We start from the raw sequence: 22,473 nt of genomic DNA, 5'->3' as shown, positions 1-22,473 counted from the left end.
CAGCACGTTTAATGATTCAAGATTAAAATGTATTAAGCTGACCAATGGTGAACCTCTGGGTCTGTTCGTAGACTTCTCATGTTCAATTTACATGAAGTTCCTGCTTCATATTTTGCAGAACTATCAGGTGTTCCTATTTTAATGGCCACAATACTCAGTTGTGCCTTTTATTTAAATCAAAAGGGTGTATGTGTACCTGTGAGGCTGTTCTAAAAAGAGCTTGGTATTTAAGATGACAACCACTTTGACCTGGACAAACAAGATACAGCAGTCATTAAAGAGATATTTTATTGATTTGAATCCAGCGCTGTGTCAAGGCAGTGTGGGCAGTATGTTTACATGAACGATGTTTGACTTCCGTCCGTGGCGCCAGTGCAGAGTAGCCGAGATCCGTCGGATGACACCAAGCGTCATGGGGGTCTGCAGAGTTCTGCTTCTCCGCTTCTCCGTGCACTGGCGCTACAGAGGCAAGCCAAACATCGTTCATCTAAACACAATGACCACACAAAGATGACACAGAGCTAGATTTAAATCGGCAAAGTATCCCTTTAAGTCCTGTTTTGTCAGAGAAAACAAGAAATTCTTTATTCTTATCACACAGACACCTAGACATAATTATGCGTGCATTCATTGCTCACCCGGCCGACTTTATTTCCCTACACCTCTCTGAGTCAGCAGAGACTCCAAAGACGAGACCTTGTCCATTAAACTAAACGTCCATGTGAGACATCCTCCTCAGAGAGAGAGTGTTCTTCTGGCTCCCTGACAATTTCACTGATTTAAATAAATCGAGGAATCTCTGTATACGTTTGTGTGTGTGTGTGTGTGTATATCTGTCTGTCTGTCTTTGAAATATCTCATGAACCGTTCATCCAATCTACTTTACACTTGGTTTCCTAGGTACCCAATGAACATGGGGTTTGGGATTCGCTGTGAGCTGTAAATTCACCAGTTCTAAGTACACAGCAGAAGATAACATCATCTCGGAGAAGACAGGCAAAGAGAGGTCTCCTTCTCACTCAGACTCACCCTGGGTCTGGCTGTTGTAAGTGTGCTGCTAACTTAGGCTATAACACTAATAACATTGCCGTCCGGCAAACTACACCCACGAATCAAATCCATACTTCAACCGTCAAGCCACTGAGCCTGTTTGGAAATAACACACCTGCTGAAATGCTAAATTAATTAAACGACAATGACGAGACAGCACCGCCGTCATTAAACACTGACTGTCTACATGCAGATGCATGCTAAGGCTGATATTATAGCGATAATGATAGATATGTTCTTAAATTTTGGATATCGTAATATGTGACACACGTTTTGTCTTTTCCTGGTTTTAAAGGCTGCATTACTGTAAAGTGATGTAATTTCCTGAACTTACCAGACTGTTCTAGCTGTTCTATTATTTGCCTTTACCCACTTAATAATTAAATCCACATTATTGATGATTATTTATCACAAATCTCATTGTGTAAATATTTTCTGAAAGTACCAATAGTCCACTCTACAATTTCGCCACAATATCGATATTGATGCATTTGGTCAAAAAATATTGTGTAATCTGATTTTCTCCATATTGCCCAACTCTAATTCCGGCTTATAATTTATGACTGTAACTGTCTTCAGACTCTTACTATATCACTGTGACCTGAGCTCTGCACAGACTGCTTTCTAGGTTTAACCGATACGTACTGCTAGCTAACTAAACCAAATGACAAAACTAACTTTATCTAGCTAATATATGATTCATTTAGACTGAGAGCTTATATGGAATATGGTTGATATATCTGGCCTTACACTTGATCAAAATGTTCATTATTCATAATTTCACAATTAGTAAATAAATCAGCCACGTATACATTTACAAAGGCAGTTAAGTCTAATATATAATTTGGCCTGCTAAAAATGTTGTTTTTGAAATTATGCAATCATGCATTAAACAGCGCTACAAATGTATCCCGGCAACTGACTTACACATCACTAATGTCTTTACAAGCTAAGACATGGCTTTTACAACCTGACTTCGTAAATAAGAAAACTAAAAACTGAACGATTCACAAATAGCTAAGGCAACACAACCCTGACCACACTCCGAGGTACAAATTAATGTCAAAATAAATTTCATGATCAGAGATTCCATGTTCATGGAAGCTATTGTTGAAATGAGGATTAAAAGTAACCAATCAAATACAGCTTTAGCTTAATGAGTCTCCACATCTGCATCGATCCTGCATTATGGTCACAGTGACAGCAGCTTTACCCGGCAGGAAAGATGACTTAAGTAGCACATTTCTTTTTTTAACATGTCATTTTCTTTAAACCGTGTGTCAGAGAGGCATTGACTTCACTCCATGGTACATCGCAGCCGGAATTTAAGTTAAGGAAAGGTTATAATTACAGCAGGGCTTTTGTTTTGGCTTGTATTTGACTGTTCTGCCATTTCGGAATGCTAACTTCTCAGACTCCTGACAGCAGTATGCCTGTGTACTCATCAAAAGCTTCCAGGCAGAGCTAAATGTCAGAAATGGTTAGAGAAGATTGCAGTGCTTCAAACGAGGATATTTTAACTGGAGAAGACTTCTGAACTCTGTGACAATCTCTGAGTGACTCATGCCAGCATGATGTAGAATCAAACTACTAAAATACACACAAAAACCAGCAAAACAAGCCACCACAAACAGTGTCAGCTTGTTGATGACCAGCCCCCAACCCTCGCCCCTGGCGCCATCGTCCAACTCTTCTCCAACATTTTTTTTCGGCTATGGCGAGCACAATCAACCAGCCCTAACCAGCAGTCTTGCTGACAATGAGGAGACAGAAAAAGAGATCAGCTCTCTTCCGCCCGGGCTGGCAACACTGATATGGTCAGCAAGGTCACCAAAAGATCAGTTCTGACTTGCAGCAACTCATACAGAAGAGCCGCTGCCCTGGACTGACAGGGTCCCTGCCTCACCCCGTCCCCCAAAATTCACATTATTTCTGCCGTTAGGCAGCAATAGGTCCTACATCTGCCATTCCTGTCCACATCTTTATTTTGATTGGTGGTTGAGTGAAGAAGTAGGACTCCGCAAACCTATCTACTGCTGCAAATGCACCAAATGTTGACATCATTTCTTGTCAGCCACAATCTGTCTTCTAGCAAATAAATGTCACTTCTTTGGTAGGAAAATCGTTCATGTTTGTGACTGAAGTTTGGCTGGTCATAACACAACAGTGCACCGAACCTAGTTGAAGAACTCTACTGCCAAGTTCTTCAATATTGAAAAGAGCTCCATTTGAGAACAGCATAGATATAGGCAAGGCTCCATGCTGACATCACAACATGAAAATACACCATCGTACGGCAACAATGGGTGAGAAAGTCAATTGCAGCAACCTTTTACCCCTTCATTCCCTATAAACAGACCACGTACACAGAAAATGGCACACTGTAACACACACACACACACACACACACACACACACACACACACACACACACACACAGCTGCTGCAGCCATCGCCTCTGGCTGGTTTCTAAGTAAAAGGCAGTCATCAAATATAGATTCAAATGTCCTCCATAATTTACATCCAAAAGACACAGCAGGCACACACATACACACACTGCGTATGCACTGGATGTGAATATGTGTATACTGTGTGTACTTTAGGGCTGGGCGATATATCGACTTTTTAGGGCATATCGATATATTTTCAAATGGGACATGGGACGAGACATTAACATTTCTATAGATATGGTTTGATGTTGCGTTACATAACATCTTCCTTAAAGCAATGCCTGTGCTTGCAGCTCTCCTCTCACACACTCTCTGGGCAACCCCGCCCCCCACCCGCTCACAGGCCCTCCTGCAACATGTAGGGAGACACAGCGCCACATTCACCTACAGTGTTAATTGTAATTTGCACAGCTGTATATTTTGTTAAGCAGGAGAGGAAAACCTGTAATTGTACCAGTGTTTCCGCTGGTAACGTTGTAGTTAGTTACTAGTAGTTACTGGATGTAACGTTCATTTCAGTTCTACCATTGAGACGGCGCCTGGAGGCAGGCGAGAGACGTGAGCCACCACGACCCGTGATTATCATCAGTGGCGTAGTCTATGCGATACGCAAGGTATACCCATTCCCGAAAGGTCAAGCATTTCCGTATACCCACTTACAAAAGAGCGAGGATACGCAACGACGATTGTTTTGTGACAGAACTTTCACACTTTCGTTCAAAAATGTACCCCGTCTGTGTTTGCGAGTCACTAAGGAACAACAACAGAGTTGCTTGGTGGTCATTCTCTGAGCATATTTGAAATTAACTAATGTAAATCACTAAAAAGAGATATAAAACAAAACTTAAATTACACTCTTTCAGTCTTTTTCGTAAGCCTTCCCCCAAAAGCTACTGCTGCTTCGGGTGACACTGCAGCGGGCTTTAACGTTTACAGAAACTACAGAAAATGAGCCGGATGAGGCTGATGCCATCCGTTACAAAAAAACAAATGGGTCGTTTTGAGATGGGCGAGTAGGAACCTGGGAGGGAAAAATCACAGTATACTCACTACAAAAAAAACTAGACTACCCCACTGCTTATATAGTTTAAAAAATGCAGCACATACAATACATTGCATACACGTTACGTGACGCCGATTAGCTGCCGACGCGCCGTTCCATGGGCAGCCCCCTCACTCTGACATCTCTCCATTAGTGCATGTATAGGTACTGAGCATGTGTGTGTAATTCCAGCCTGTGTGCAATGTATATAATATATAATGCAATGTATATAATAATAACAACAGAGTGAAAACATTGTAATTTCCCCTTGTGGGATTAATAAAGTAGAAATTATTATTAATTATTATTAACTGTGGGCCCGTTCGTTCGTATGAGCCCAGGAAAAGTTAGTGAGCCAGTTTTGATTTAATGCTGTAAGTCCGCTTATTGGTTTGTAATTACAGGTGTTCTTTGTCAGTGAGGCTGAGATTGAAAGATTTTTTTCCTCAGTGCATGTGATGGTTGGCTAACTGGGCTGATGCTTGGTGAGCGCAATCATTTAACCACTGTTCACCTATAAAATCCTCATACATTTTTGAAAAAAAGATGTTTTGATTCTTTTTTGCTGTGAGACTCTTACATTACATAAACACTGACTTACAAATGTTGAAAACCATACTTTGGCATATACTGACTAGCCAGTTGACAACAGGATGGGAGGCAGGAGATTTACACATCTGAGGTTTTGTATGACAGAGATGATATATGAATCTTATAGTAGAGTGTCTATTTTTAGCCTGGCCTAATTAGCTACACCAGCAGTTGGCTGCCACATTGAACAAAGAACAGAGAGGAATCCAAGCACAACAATGTCAAAGAATGTCAGTATACAAAAGCCTAAATTGCGTAACATACAAATACTATACCCCATCTACTGCTGGATTTCTCCCACAGTTTAATTTGTGACAAACTAGCAGTATATATAGCAGGAATTGTTCCAACCTATATTAAACTAAAAAGTTGACTTAAATCAATGTTGTTAATACTGAAGCCACATCTTTCTTTCTTTATTTCATTATGTGTGCATCTAAAATACAAAAGAAGAAATGTACAATAACATAATGCACAGGTGGGATTAAAAAAACAACCTAAGGGCGTGTAAAAGGAACCCACCTAACATTGAAATTACAGACAGCTGTACATGTTTGCCACAAATTTCCAAATTAACATAAATATATTTTTTTAAATATTTAAAGGAAAGAAAAATAAATACTTAAAGGAAAGACAAGAATACAAATTTTAGACAAGGGGTGCTACAGATAGAAAACAAGGGAGAAGAGAAGATATGTATTACAGTAACATATTTACACTGTGTTAAGCCTATACACTGTATCATAACTACATTTACATAGCGCTGTACTTCATCAACAGAAGTCATTTAGGATTTTCTTTTTTTTTTTTTAAATCATAAATGAGGAGTGACTGTGAAAAGGAAGCAGAAAAACGGTCCCATATAACTAGACCTCTGTACACGACTGAAAACTGGCCACGGTTAGTTCTGTAGAACTGACTATACTATATATTAACAGATCTGGTGTGGTAACAATGGATCTGAGACCGAGATACAAAGAAACTGTGGGAAGAGAGGAAACGGGAAGAGCATTGTTACAAAACTGAAACACAAAAGGTACCTATCTGAAGTTCGAGATGTTAAATACGTTTAATAACTCCAGGGTTTGAAATAAAAGGGGCAGTATGGGCATTCCAGCTGGAGTAAGTGACCATTCTAACACTTTTTTTTTGGAATATAAAGATGGGGCCAGTGCTGGATTTGTGTGTGCTTGCCTATACTATACGTTTGTAATACCATAACATATAAAAGGCTAAATCATAGGGTTATATAGAGCCAGAAGATGTTTTTCTCAACAATATGTGTCTTATGTGAGATGTGAAAGATATTGAAAATATTTTTGCAACTTTGTTAGACGCATAAGATATGTGTTCATCCACAGTAACATAACACATAACAAAATACATTAGAAAATAGGATTTATACAACCAATGAAATGAATAAGTTCTGCGCATTATTTTGCAACATTGCCTTCAATTGGTCAATACAACCAGAGCCAGTAAAGGGATAGATACCTTGGTATAAATGCTAACAAAGCAAAATCTCTACCAGTTGACAAATCTTACGGTATATCATCCGATTGCTCTTCCGAGTGTGTCTTTGTGTGTTTGCAAACAGCATATACAGTGCTGTATACAGAACAGCATCTGTGGTCTGAACTAACAGTGATTGATGACATCTGGCTGTTTTGCAGAGGCATGGAAATGTGATGAGATTAACACAGGGTGCTTTACACACACACACACACACACACACACACACACACACACACACACACACACACACACACACACACACACACACACACACACACACACACACACACAGGCGTGTTTCACTATCTTTGTGGGGACCCGTCATTGAGATAATGCATTCCCTAGCCCCTTACCCTAATCTTAACCATCACAACTAAATGCCTAACCTTAACCCTTACCCTCACCCTAACCATAACCTAATTATATCCCTAATCCTACAACCAAGTCTTAACCCTCAAACAGCCCTTTGAAGTTGTGGGGTCCAGCATTTTGGCCCCACAAAGCTGTCCGGACCCCACAAGTATACTGTATATATATACTATACGGTTTTTGGACCCCACAAATGTAGTTAAACAAGAACACACACACACACACACACACACACACACACACAATAGCACTGTGGTGTGCCAATGTGCTAAACCCCTAAGGACCATCTCCAGTGCTCCCTTCCTCCCTCCCTCTGTGCTCTTTTTCTCTCCTCCTTCGCTCTGTTCATCATGTTTTACACCTGAGGGAGAATATTTCATCTCTCTCCCTCTCGCTTTCTCTCTCCTCCTCCCTCTCAGCACCTGAGAACCCAGTCCCTGAGGTAACTTACACACAGCCCCATGAGGCAACTGGACACGCGCACATGCATGACGGCTGCCTTCATGAGTGACTGATCACAAGCCTATCTAAGTGACTCACTGACATCAAACCATTTATTTTGAACTACTCCATTGTGTTCTGTTGTTAAAGGGATCTCGCAGAGGAACAGAACAAACCGATACAATTATACACTCGTTGATACCCCAACACTCAACGTTTTCTCTCCTCCTCACGCTACACCATTCTCTACAGAAATAGATGTAGGAATGGTATCAAGTATGGCTTTAACAGTCATTTTTTTCTTTTCCCCTTTTGTAGAAAGTCATTCTCAATCGCAGCTGTTCGGACTAAATTTCTCCTCCAATCACTTGTCAGGATTTTCATGTAGTCACTGAATGACCTGTGTATGTGTGTTTGGTTTTTGGTAGTGTGAGGCTTTTGCTAAGCAGAGCTTAGCAAACCAGCACTGGTGATTGGCGGCCCTGGTAACTGGGGGCGACAGGAGCAAGGCATCATGGTCCTGTTCTTAGAGGTGCGGTGTTGTGGCAGGGCGAGACAGATCCATGTGCCTGTCAGATGATGCTGGCAGCACCAGCCTGGCAAACACAATGAAGAGGTAAGCGAGAGACACGCCGTGTAGTGTGTGTGTGTGTGTGTGTGTGAGTGGCTAGAGAGCTACAGGGCAATTTATGGAGCTCTGGTACAGAACTAGCTGTGTGTGGGTGCGAGTGTGTGTTTGTTGCCTCCCCTAAAGGCCCTACTCTGAGCCTTTCTGATGTTATGCACTCTGACGTGTTTTCGCAGGCTTTACTATATCTAAAAGGCACTGTTGGTTCACTGACGCACACACAGGAAAGACAAGAGGGCAACGGAATGAGAGGCTATAGCTAAGTGGAGTCAAAAACACAATGGCCCTCGTTTATGAAACGTGCGTATGACCTAGGTTGATAAATGAGGGCCACTGAGTGGGGCGTAGGGCTGCACGATATGAGGAAAAGATCTAATTGCGATAGTTTTGACGGATATTGCAATTGCGATATGATGCACGATATTGGAGGCAATGATCAATTTTGTCTCGTTCTCATTTTCATTGAACAACATTCAAATAAAATAAAAATGCAATTGGTTACGGTGCGATTTTTGCGAGGCTCTGTACCAAACAACGTTTTTTTTCCTTTAGTCTGTAGGATAGGATTTGTAGGCCGGGACGTCTCTGCAGCACTACAATACTTCATTCAGAATGGTTTGACACATATTTTGCCTTCAACAAATATTGTGCCCCCCCCCCCAATTGCGATTAATTGTGCTGCCCTAGTGGGTCGTAGTCAAATGTACATGCAGACACACACTTTTCTTCTCAGAACTAATCTCGCCTTCCATGGCTAACAAGCAGAAATAACAAGCATCATTCGGTCTTCATTATTCAATCTCAGATTTTTCTTTTCACTATTTGATACTGTCTCACATAAAACATCAACGCCCTGCGACACTTTCAGTCAGACCGTCTCTTATATACAGTTTGTAGATCTGATTAGTGGATTCATTGAATTGCTAATTGACAGAAACGTTTTTTTAAAAGCAAGAACTTCCCCAAATTCACTTCTTCCAGGCTCTCAAACATGCATATGTGATGCTTTCTCTGTCATATACGGTATGATGTTAAACTGAATATCTTTAGGGTTAGACTAAGAGCCTACAGCTGGCAGCACTGTGAGAATGTACCTAGGCATGCTGGGGCTTTGAGCTAAACTACAGGCCACCTAACCTAACATTTTGAGGACACACAAACACTCTTGGGGGAAATGTATAATAACTGGCTCCTCCTCACTAAGGGTCTCTGAGATGTTACCGAGTCAGGCATCCATCCGTTTTCTAAACCGCTTAGCCTGTTCAGGGTCGCAGGGCACTGGAGCCCATCCCAGTATGCATTGCTTGCCAGTCTATCACAAGGGCTGGCACGCACAGACACACACATTCATACTCACATTCACACCTACAGGCAATTGAGAGCAGCCAAATCGCCCAACCGGTGTGTCTGGGGACTGTGGGAGAGAAAGGAGAACATGCCAACTATAGGAAGGCCCCAGCTGGTCCTCCGATGCAAACCAAAGGCTGACAGTGAAACAAGCTACTGAACCGAGCCATGATGCTTCAGTGCAGCCCGCAGTGGAGTGCTGTCACTGTACTTGGCAGCTTATGAATACTGAAAAACTTGTGTGCCAACTGTTCATCCACAGTATAAATTAGGGATGTAACGATGCATGGTGAATCGGTTAAAAATCAATATGAATTTTTTTTAAAGATTACAACCTGTAAAAAAAAAAAAAAAAACGCGATGCAATTTGTAAACGGCCTAGGGCGTAATCTACTTTAGATTTCACTTGTTTGACGTCAGACGTCACTGCGTCTTCTTAGTTTATTTATTTGAAGAGGTTTTTCTTCTATTTATTTCATTATTTTGATGTGGGTTTTGTTTTACAAATGTTATAATTCATTTTTTAATTTTGTTTTTATTAATGTTTCTTAATTAAGATACAATACAACTCCAGTCTGTTGTTTTGCACAGTTCATATAAATGAAGGAATAGCTTTCAGCCATTTGTCGGCAGCTCATTCTGTTTAAAAATAAAAAGTGAGAACATCTGATGAACTTAAAATCGTGAACCTTATTGAAGCGTGCGTTGAAGATGCTCTGCAATATCTCAAAAAATATGACGTACAGTATATCATCTCATGGTTCTTACTGTTGCTAGGATACTCTCCCTCCCTCTCTCTCTCTCTCTCTCTCTCTGCTGCCATAACCCACAGATTATTGATCTCACAGCACTGATTAAATATCGAATGTCTTGAGGAATGGACCAGCCAACCAGGTGCCTTATACAGAGCGCATCTTATTGATCTACTGGGCTAAAGTGGAGAGGGTGCCAGGAGGGGAGAGACAAAGAGAGGATGCTGAAAATAACAAAAGAGAAGGAGCGGAGGGGAGGGGAGGGAACAAAAATCAAAGGGAGCTCAGCGCTGCAGGAAGGTGGCGGACTGACACACTTCAAACACACAAACAAACTTCAAACATCTGAATGTGAGTGTGTGTAGTGGAGGCTTGGTCCATACAATGACCTTCTTAACCTGGTTGGAAGGAATCTATAGCGGCACAGGGGGGTGTGAGGCCCTGTGCGAACTCAACGTGCGAGGCCCTGCTCATTACACCTTGATGCACAAACAGAATCAATGACTACGTTTACATGCACATAATGTTCCGGGTTTATGCCCTTAGTCCGAAAAAGACGATATTCCGACTAAGCTGTTTACGTGGCTAATGAAAGTGAATATTCCACCAACATTCCCGCTTACATGTAGCCGCTCAAAATAAGATTTTTTTCAAAGTTCACCAGCGGTGGCGGACTTGGAGCGTGCGAACACGGCGCCCCTCTTTCATTCCTTCAACCAGCTTCTTGAAAAGGTCGGCGTAGCGATGTGTGCGCATATCCAAAAGCCCGTTGCTATCCAAGTCTTTGATAATGTTTTTTCAGGTCTGCAGCCTTGCAAACTGTTGCCTGGTTGGTTTGTGTACAGCAACCATAGCAACGCACAGAGCTGACTGTAGACCGTAAACAGGCAAGAGGCCGTAAACTGGCCGTAAAAACCCCGATTGAGACACATATTCCAAATGCGCTGCATATATGTCCAAAGAATGCCTCTAAAACCCAAATAATACCGGAATATCCCACGTCTTAATCGGAAAATGCTATATTCGGAAAAAGGCCTTATTCTGAATATCCAAACAGAATATGCTGTCCCGGGGACTGCCGTTATTCAAAGAATAGCTATAGTCATATCCGTGTGTGTGTGTGTGTGTGTGTGTGTGTGTGTTCTCATGCACTGCTGTGTGTACATGTGTTAAATGTGGACGTCATGTTGCTGAAATACATGCCAAAATAGATTGCCACAGAGGTAGTTGTATTTGTATTTTGGTGTTCAGAGCGATAACGGACTATTTAGCTGTCAGAATAATAGGCCGTCTGACCTACAGCATGGCAGCTCAGCCGCATGCTACTTCGTATTCCTTCTACAGCTTTATATAGCGGCCGACTCACCATGCTGGATAAAGTGAAAGTCACTTTCCCTGCCGTCTTGCCCGCAAACTCAGCAATAAAGTCTTTGTAGTCCAGCATTTGCGATTTTGCTCTCGTGTCTGACATTGTTTCTCCCGTCGCCTTCTTCCAAGCTGGAAGCTGGAAACCGAAATCAGCCAAAACAGGAAAGTTTATACAGTCCTAGTCTAGCCCTCACAACATCCACACTGCCGACATGTTTGCGGCATTTGTAAAACGTTATGTCCGACGCTACGTTTGCAGCAGGCATTTTGTTACAAAGTCAAATATCCAAATGCCAGTTTTAGCCTGTCTGTCTGTAAATTAAGCTAACACACGTAACGCCGAACATATCGTTAGCTTAGTGTCAGGATCTCACAGTCTTCCTATTCTTCCTGCTCATTCCTCGCGTCTGTTTTTCGGATCGGCAGCTTATAAAAACCTAAGTTGTGGGTTCTTTACATTGTTGGAAGTGAATATCACCACACAGCAGGAGGAACCTTCACGCAAATACAAGTCAATGGAGGGTGGGGAATTCTTTTCCCCCACGGTGGGGGCGGGACTAAAATGCGCCCCGTCTCCGTTTCGCCCATTCCACTTTCCAGCGACTGGACATCAGCCAGGAGCAGGCTGGCTAGTGGAACAGCCCGGCTCTCTTACATCTCTTCCCCCCGGGCGGTCACACCGCCCTCGGTGGCGCCTGGTCCGGCTGGGCTGGCTGGTCGCAGAATGTCGTGGGCAGTGTGTATGTGGGATTGAGTCAAACTACAGTGCCCACGTTCATTCACAGAAAGGAACACGTCACCCAGGCAACAGTGTGGCTCATTTACGCGTTTTAAATGGTTTTGGACAAACAATGGAGCCTAATGGCACAGAGAAATAAGATATACTCTAAAGCAGGCTTTGGATACACAGACAACCATTCTTAATAGGCACAATTTTTCATGGGATTTGTTAACAGTAAAGAAAATATATATAACCAGCAGTGTTATTTCGGTCTAAATGCGTTCAACAAAGTGTACAGATAAAACCGTTGAAGGCATTTGTTGCTCTATTACAGAAATTATTTGTTATGTGTTGTCAATACATTGCCTTAGACTGCAATCTCTAGCTAATAGTACTTAGGTAACATTTTAAACAAAAGAAAATGTTCTCAAAGGCTTGCATGATGTACTTGTTTAAAAGGTTTGGAAACTTTACAACACACTTCAAAAGCCAAAATAAGTAAAGGAGACTGCAGTATACAGGAGACGTGTCATACTTACCTCCACTTTAAACTACACTTAAGTGTGGCCATGTGCAGGTTGTTTGATTCTTTAACAAGCAGAGGGAACATTATCATCAGAGGGGCGTTGTTCACACACCCACATCTTAGAACACACACACACACACACACACACACACACACACACAAGGATAACTAGCTGGTTTCCACAACAACAGGCAGCCACCTGTCTGCCAGCTCCCTTTCTCTCCCATTTTCTCTCTCTCTCTCTCTCTCATTCTGTCTATCCCTTCATCTAATCCCTTTGTCATCTCCGTCTCGTCTTCCTCCCACTCTCGCTTCCACACTCCATCGAGACACAAAGTGTTTTTCTGATGTCAGTTGTTGTGTGTGTGTGTGCGTGCCGCAGCCCAATAGCACCTGTGTCCTTCATTTCCTTCTCTTCATCAGTGCTTCTATCTTAAAATAGTGTAGCCTATAAGTTGCCACATTAACAACTGCAATGATGTGAGGAGAGACAAGGTGCATGGGTCAGACTAAGTAGAATATTGTTGAAAGTTCGGCTGAAAAAAAGCTTGGACTTTTTTTAAGGAAGAGGGCAATGAAAAATGAGATATGACAAAATGATAGGACTTTGTTGATTTAATCTCCATCTGCTGCTTCTGCTATATGTACAGTGTGTGTGTGTGTGTGTGTGTGTGTGTGTGTGTGTGTGTGTTGTGTGCGTGCGTGTCTACCACAAGCAACATTCTGCCTCCGACTTCATTTATTTCTTCCAGCTGGTTTTAGCGACATTGAACAAATAAGGTTGCGCATGCACGCGCACACATAACGTAAGGCAGCCAAAGAATTGTGTGGATGCATGAAGCAATTAGTGTAGAGGAAATGGAGCCTAAGGCCAGTTCATAGGTCATGTACACACTGGCACACAATCAAAAAGGAAAAATAAATACATATCTCTACGCTACTGCCCTAGGCTCGCTCTTAAGATCCACTGAAGCTATTCAGAGTCAGTTCTAAAAATCTAACTGCAGTTCTAAATGACCAGTACAGTTGAGGTGAAGGAAAGCTCAGCTGTGCCTTGACAGTTTACTCAAGTGTAAAGCTAATGTCGGAGAGAAACATCAACAGCTTGATTTATCTGCCAGTATTTGCTAATAAATAACAGTACTGGATAGATACACATTTAGATATCCTGACAGATATGAAAACAAAATGACTGTACAGAACTTTTTTTTAAAGTTCAATGAACTGCAATTTTATTCATATTTGAGTATCCTTCTTGCTTATATACGACTCCTTACACAGGTTAGACACTGCGTTGATGATATTCAGACATTCGTTATAATCTCCTGGCTGTTCGCCAACTAAGCCCCGCCCCCTTAGTTACTACCCTTGCTATGCCTGTACACAGTAAATATGCAATTTACAATAAAAATGTTGTAGATTTACCACTCAAAATTCCTTCTGTCCTTAATTTCAGACTAAAAGCCCCTTCTCATTACTAGCTAGCGTTTTGCGGCGGTCGCTAGCAGATCTTATCAGCTGTAGCTAGCTAGCTAGCTAATTGAGGTAACGTTAGCTTCATTAGTCGTTTGAAAACGCTGTTTCCAGCATCCAAGACCAGCACCCACTAACGTTTGTAGCTTATATTACAGCAGACAAACACACCGTGTTATCCATTCCATATACTTTTGCTCATATTTTTGGTTTTGGAGAGGCAAAAAAAACAACAACAAAAACAGTACCTTCCAAACTCTTTATATGCAAAGTATCACTCTCACTACAGCCTCATGCACACCACTTTAAGTGCAGAGAAATCCAAAACTCGACAGGCCTGCTGTACCTACTCACGGTTGGTAAGCGATTAGAAAATCACTGCCAGGGGTGGGGTTAAGCAAATGGTCAACTAATAATTAATGAAAGTCATTTAGAATCTGATGAAAATGAAAAAAAAATAATAATAATAATAATAACATGAATTGAGTTGTTATTAGGACCATGGAGCAGCTTCTTCTTTGAAAGCTGAGTGAAAACAGCTTGAAGCTTCATACAGCAGTGACAACGGGCAACGGTCTATTTCAAGCTTGCTATCATTGTGTGTGTGTGTGTGTGTGTGTGTGTGTGTGTGTGTGTGTGTGTGTGTGTGTGTGCGTGTCACAAGGCCCTTGCGGAATGTGTTGAGAGCAAGGCAAAACACCGGGTTGCCACAGCAACTGGCCAAGGCCAGGGAAACAGATGTGAGGGGGGTGTGTGTGTGTGTGTGTGTGTGTGTGTGTGTGTTATCAGAAGACGAGGTGAGAGCAAGCTAAGGGGGCGAAAAACAATGGAAGGACAGGTGGAGTTGAATATTTGTGACTAATACAGTGTATTATACACAGAGAGAGAGAGAGAGAGAGAGAGAGAGAGAGAGAGAGAGAGAGAGAGGACAATAACGAGAGAAAGCAAGTCAAAATGGCAGTAAGGTGTAAAGAGTGAGGGTTAGCTTATATAAAATGATATATTAACTTAATACTGAAGCCACTTTTTCTAAACTCTTCTCAAAGTCTGCATTCCCACCCAAAGCTCACTCACACCGACAAAACACGTCATACATGTCTCAAAATAAGCTCTACACTGGCAACACCTCTCACTCAGAGAAGCGGACATGGTCACGTGGAACACACAGACCTAAAAACAACACGAGCAATACTCTAATTACAAAAGAAAAAAAACATCAACATGTAGGTTATAGTATAATCACTCACACTGTGCTGTACTGTGACAGAGTTATCCCTGCATAGAGGATTTTTTGCCCCAAAGAGGTCTTAGCCAGCCCCAAAGGAAAATCACTCGCACCAAAATGATGAGAGTTGAGAATCAAAATAGTGTGTTAAAGAGCAAAACAACCGTTAAACAAGCAGAACATAAACTTGAATATCTCCTGAGTCAGGCTGTGTCATACTCTCCAGGGGATTCATTTAAAGTGCTCATATTATGCTCATTTTCAGGTTCATAACTGTATTTAGAGCACCAGAATAGGGTTACGTGGTTTAATTTTGAAAAAACACCATATTTTTTGTCGTACTGCACATTGCTGCAGCTCCTCTTTTCACCCTGTGTGTTGAGCTACAGAGTGAGGCGTCTCACTTCTGTACCATCTTTGTTGGGAGTCGCACGTGCGCAGTACCTAGGTAAGGAAGGACTACTAGCCAGTCAGAAGCAGAGTATGAGGGCGTGCCACGCTAGCAGCTAGGCGAGCGTTATATACAAAGTATACAAAGTGACGCACGTTTGTCCCGGAAGTAAAGGCTGGACTACAACAGAGCTGTTTGGAGCAGTTTGTGAACAGTGTTTTCTGTTGGAGATGGTAAGTCCCTTTGGGGTGGACTTTGGGCTTTTTCACTTTTTAAACCTATAACGTGCACAAAAAAGATATATAACACAATAAAGGAAAGGGAAAAAGCCAAAAAGCATAATATGAGCACTTTAATTATTATTTTTTTTAAATCAAATTGTCAGAAATAACAGAAAAATGCATTGATTTCTGTCAAATAAGTTAACACAGACTCTTTGCCTTGACTGAACGCAGACTGATCATGCTTATAGTCGTGCGTAGTTACCCCAACAAAGGCCCATTCTGAGCCAGGAAAAAGCCTTCTCTATTTTGGCCACAAGTTCTCATCATCATCATCATCATCATCATCACATCTAATGTCATTCATCTCTTTCAGCTGAAATTGCAATCAGCTGTTTGGAATGATTATTATTTCATTTTATTGTAAATATTCTGCTAAGATCTTCTACATTTTCATTTCAATATGGTTGCTGCCGAAATCCACAAAATGTTCCATCACTCTGTTCTGAATGTGTTTTTGAAAACAGCGTGTTAGCATTTGAACGATGTGCTGCAGACAGACATATAGTGTATCGCACTGGATATTGGAAAATGTGGTGATTGGATGCATTTTGTTTGAAAGCAATGAAATATGATTCACAGCACATAGACTTCTGTTTCGCCGACTGTGTGAAGAGTTGTGTATAAGATTGTGAATATGATTTCAGTTTGGACCAATGCATGTTAGCACAAGTTAGCGCATGTTCAAAAAAAAAAAAAAACAACCTGTAAAGAATGTGTTGAAAAAGGATTGATTGCAAAAGATCTAGCTATATATTTTTTTTAAATGTGTGAATTAGGTGTCAAATTTTAAAGATCTACTCCTCATCCTTTATAGATGTGAGTAGAGCATCTCAGTCATGTGGTTACTTTGAGGGGAAGTCAGATGTAGAGTGTAGTTTAAACACAGCATAGTCTGTTTCTTGTCCACTGTCACATTCTCTCCATTCTCTCCTAAATAACCTCCTTTCCTTTATCTTTCCCTCTCATGCTTTTTCACTTTCTCATAAACTACGATATGTTTCTCTTCTTTAAACTTTTTTTTTTTAACAAATTTTATTTTGATTCATTAACTGCCGTGTATAGTTATGACACTTCATTTTTTTTTTCGGTTTATTTACGGTGACTCATCAGAAGAGCGTTAACCTTGCCCACCAACTAACCTGCTAAGCCAAAAAAAACAGCGTTAAAGCCGGGTTGCACCTTAAAGAACAAAGTTACCAAACTTTGTTCTTTTTATTTCAACCTGGACCATATTTTCCCATGTTTTGTGTCTAAGTGACTGATCGGAACAACAATCTTTGAAGTTGGTCCGGTATAAAGCAAGAGCGCTGCAGCTGGCAGTGGTGAAACGAGCTACAATGTAAGTTAATGGGCAATTGCGCATCGTCAATGTACGTCCACTAAAAGTGCTTGCTTTGCCACTGACAGGCTCAGATTACTGTTCTAAGTGTCTGACAACATTATGGAAAGGATCCCTACAGAGATGGACCTTTTTGTAGAGTAAGACCCTTTTTGTTGAACATGAAAGACCCCGGAATTGCTATCGCCAAACACCCCCCAGACTCCATTTAAATAAACAGTAATTTTCGTAAAATACACTTCATTCAAAGTCAACAGAAACAAAATATAACTATTAAAAGCCGTGTTGGTTCGTCTTTCCGCTGTTCCAATAATCCCCACTCTGGTTTGGTTGAAATAAACCCTTAATTCACCTATTTACCTGTGGAAATATGCTGGATCTATACAAAATTAAAGTATTGTTTATTTAAATGGAGTCTGGTGAGTTTGGCGATAGCGATTTCTGAGCCGTTTCTGGTTAAAAAATCAATATGAGTCTGTCAGGGACAAAAACACAGCACCTTTCGTGGACATAAACTGACGATTTGCATTTTCCCCTATATGATTACATTGTAGCCCGGTTCGCAGCTGCAATGGAACATAGAAACCAGGTTGAAAAAAACCCCCGAAATTAACCTTTAAGTTTTCTTGAGACATTTCCATCTTTGACGGTCTTGTTTCTGTGCTACATGTCAGTCGGGCTGTATGTTATCATACACTGCACACATTTGGTGAAAGCATTTGAAAAATTAAGTGGAAATGTCACTGTGTGTGAATGTGATTGTGATATGTGTCTGGTGGACGTGTTTGGAATGTGTGTGTGCGAGCACAGGGGGACAAGTGCTGACCTTCCGTTCTTTGTCTCCGTATTCCAGGCCCAGTGTATCCATGGCACGGACGATGGCAGCCAGAGATTGGATGGTGTTGCTGTAAACCACAGGCTTGTACTGCTTTACGTCGTCGCCAGAGAAACCGTCCTCATGGATGATCCTAAACACACACAAACGAATACGCATTAGTCAATGGGTCAATTAGGTTTGTCATTGCTTTTGTGCTATAAACTGAATGCATACTCCGTATACAGGCATACAGAGGAAACAAGAAAGCATAGGCAGAGTCAGATATAAGGCGAAAAAATGAGTGTGTACTAGGGTGATGCCAATTCGTTTTTCTTCCTGTAATCAATAGTTACATAGATTGACAGAATTATAGATTAGGGGTGTTACAGTTCAGTTCATACCCAGGTTTAGAAGTCGCGGTCGGTGTTCGAGTTCAGTACAGTGGAAAAGAAAACAAATGTATGGGGTACTGGGATGGCCGAGGCCACACAGGTTAACAACAGCCAGCAATGGTAACATGGTACACATTTTCAACCCATTTTGTGAAGTACACACATTCATTTCTTTTGCAGTCAGCCACACCCCAAACGATTCATGCACACAAAAGTACATATTACACCGTTTGTTTAATTTGTAATCTACATGTTTACTTGCTTTTGGCTTTACACGGTTTATATTGAGTGCACACATGATCATTTTTCTGCTATATTAATCATTATGTTGTTGTCTTGTTACTACGCTGGTGGGAGGTCCTACCTGGTTAAGGAAAGGCGTGGCCAAGGGTGATGAACTATTATATCCTTTGGGCTGCCAATTGGGCCGTACCATCTGCTGCCATGTTGGAGGGGGGATTTAGGTTTAGTTTGGTTTCTTTGGATTATGTAGTTGTAGTTTATGTCTGTCTATCTTGGTTTTCCAGTATATATGTCCCCTTTTGTCTCATTCAGTTAGGTCAGTTTGTTAAGTTCATATCGTTTCATTTGCGCTCGCCATAGTGTGACTGACTTGCACACCAATCAACTTGTGCTAACCTCAGCAAATGTTACTGACAGCGTAAACGTTCCAGGCAGAACTTGCACTTGTGAACTTTGGTCCTGCATAACGTTCATTCGTCTAAATACCGTGTGTATTCTGTGACCCCTGTACCGTGCCGGTTCGTCACAAATTCAAGAACCGTTAAAGCCCAATTACAGATATGGATACACTAGATTATTTTATTTTCATTAAAAGTTATTCAAATTTTCTTCTGAGTATACCTAGGGGACAGCTATCTTTGCCTACCTGACAGCTGACTTTATTGTATTTAAACTGCTTTTGGCGAAGCAATGTATTCTGTTCCAGTGGATTAAGGAGAAGCCTCCCTCAATTACACAATGGTACAGAGAAACATTTAAGGTTTTTCCTATGGAATAGCTTAGCGCTATTTTAAAGGGTACTAACAATGTCTTTTATAATATACGGCAACCCCTTCTCGATTACCTTACTAGTGATATTTTTGGTCTATTGCAGAAAAGAGTGTTTGCACCTTGCCTTCACAAATAAGTCCTTTGACAAGACTCTAATGCAAATAACAGCATATATGATATGACCCTAATGTGTGCTGATGTACCATGTACAATGTACATTATTACTTTGTTGTAATTTGGCAAGATCGGAGCTGTCTGGTTCTTTGTTAATGTAAAAATCAATAAAATATTTATTAAAAGGTCCTATGACATGCTGCTTTTTGGATGCCTTTATATAGGCTTTAGTGGTCCCCTAATACTGTATCTGAAGTCTCTTTTATATAGACCTTAGTGGTCCCCTAATACTGTATCTGAAGTCTCTTTTATATAGACCTTAGTGATCCCCTAATACTGTATCTGAAGTCTCTTTTATATAGACCTTAGTGATCCCCTAATACTGTATCTGAAGTCTCTTTCCCAAAATTCAGCCTTGGTGCAGAATTACAGCCACTAGAGCCAGTCCCACAATGAGATTTCCTTAGGATGTTCCATTTCTGTGTCTGTAGCTTTAAATGCTATTGAGGGAGAGGGAGGGGGGGGCAAGGTGGAGGGTGGGGTTGTGGCCTTGACCAACTGCCACTTTGTTTGTTTCCATGATGTCTCTCTCTCATGGGTGGGCCAAATTCTCTGGGCGGGCAAAGCAGAGAAAGGGGAGGTAACCTTTCCCCTTATGACCTCATAAGGAGGAGATTCCAGATCGGCCCATCTGAGCTTTCATTTTCTCAAAGGCAGAGCAGGATACCCAGGGCTCGGTTTACACCTATCGCCATTTCTAGCCACTGGGGCTGGGGGAACTCATTAATGTTAAAAAAAACTCATAAAGTGAAATTTTCATGCCATGGGACCTTTAAATATTTATTAAATAAAGTAGTCATTAAAATAAGATTATGTGGACATCAGACAGAGGTATTCCTGGGATATATCAGAACGGTTAGGGAAATAAGGGAGGGAGAAGGTTTCGGAAGAGGGGTGAGGGGTTAGGCCCAGTTCAGACCTAAGATTCACTACGAGACAAAACCGTTTTAGAATGTCGCAGGGAAAGGTTGAAGCGGTGGCAATCTAGCCAGCTGATGACATCACCTGTCTCAACAGCCAATAGCGAAGTTGGCTTGTAAAATCAGGTACAAACTATAGAAATAAACGTATCCATAATCCATGGTATTTCTAGGTTACAAACTGTCAACTGGTCAAAATGGCAGAGTTTGAGGCTCAACGAGCGCCCCCGAGTTAGAGAGTGACTGAAGAGAGGGAGCGCCTACAACAAAGCCATGAATCACATAAATAAAACATTCTCGCCGATTCATAACTAGAGATGCAACTGAAGCAAGTATCTCACTGTCCCTAGTCTATATCCACGACCTTCCACTTCCGGGATCGCTCCGGTGCTGCCTCCGGTGCTAGCCTAATTGGGTGGGGAGAAAGCTATGCCATAATCAGAAATATTATCTATATAGGCTATATTTAGGCCAAAGTAACAAATGTGTCCAAAAAGTGACACAAGTTGGACTACAGTTACAAAATGCAACACGTGTCACGCGCAGAGTCTCCTCCTCTCGCACGCATCACACCGGGGCTGCTGGGCTGTATGGTGGAGCTTAAGTGCAACATGGAGCTTGAGGATGGAAAGAAAAAAAGAAAAACGGGAGAATTACCTTTGAGCAAGTGTGGAGGAAAGTCGGAGGTATGGAACCATTTGAAACAAGTCGTGGGCAGTGACAACATGTGTGTCGGCTTTGTCGAGTGCATTAGGCTGAGTGCGGCACGCTGCTCGCCTATGACAGCAAATCAAACGGGGACTTGGATGATGAATAGACACATGAAGCAGGCTCGCCGTGGCAGAAAAGATGACAGTCAGCCTTCAACGTCCTCTTTTGTTACTTCTCCAAGCATGAGGGCGAAGCAAGCCCTCACAGAGAAATGCGTTGAGTTCAAACAACTCTGAATTGTAGTTGAGAACGTCAGTTATAACGGCCCACGTATTAAAAAAAGTGTCGGGTTGAAATCGGGCTCGGGCTCATAATTCCAGTTAACGTGTCGGGCCGGGCCGGTCTCGGACACAACGTGCACGGGCTCGGATTGGGTCGGGCTTGATTTTTTGGGCCAGATCTCTAATGAGGACTATGGTTAACTGCTCCTCAGATCTCTGCAGGGTAAATCCAGACAGCTAGCTAGACTATCTGTCCAATCGGAGTTTTCTGTTGCACGACTAAAACAACTTTTGAACGTACACATCTTCCACCAAAACAAGTTCCTTCCCGAGGCTATTTTGCAGCGCCGCCTTTGACGATTGTGATTGGTTTAAAGACGTGCCAATAAACCAGAGCATGTTTTTCGCCTATCCCGGAATGCTGTGTGGACTAGCCAGACCTTCTTCCGCAGCGCTGTGGAGGAAGGTCTGGCAATGCGAGACAACACTATCACAAACGTCACACACATTCATATTTAGATGCAGCAAATGATATCCAGCTACAAAAAAGCCTGAAAGTCGGAAATTAGAAGGACGTACGAAGAGTCGTTGCAATGGAGATGATACACCTCACCGCATCGGTGTGCGGTGGCAGCTTTCAGAACGTTGCAGACCGACGTGTTGCAAGTAGTTGCAAGTTTCAACTCATCTTGTGGCGAATCTTTGGTCGGAA

The 22,473-nt window shown here is 41.8% G+C and overlaps 1 protein-coding gene across 2 annotated transcripts in view; it reads right to left on the bottom strand.

Annotated features, from left to right (window-relative positions):
* LOC144522592 (guanine nucleotide-binding protein G(o) subunit alpha) overlaps positions 1-22,473 on the bottom strand; it is a 122,582-nt gene that overhangs the window by 67,411 nt on the left and 32,698 nt on the right. For both annotated transcript variants that reach the window (XM_078257793.1, XM_078257792.1), the window contains exon 3: positions 18,339-18,480. In XM_078257793.1, the coding sequence (XP_078113919.1) occupies positions 18,339-18,480 (142 nt within the window). The remainder of the gene's footprint in view (positions 1-18,338; positions 18,481-22,473) is intronic.

This window comes from Sander vitreus, chromosome 8 (assembly GCF_031162955.1).
Source record: "Sander vitreus isolate 19-12246 chromosome 8, sanVit1, whole genome shotgun sequence".
NCBI classification, from domain to species: Eukaryota; Metazoa; Chordata; class Actinopteri; order Perciformes; family Percidae; genus Sander; species Sander vitreus.
The sequence above is the reverse complement of the archived record's forward strand: the minus strand, read 5'-3'. Positions and strand labels throughout refer to the sequence as shown.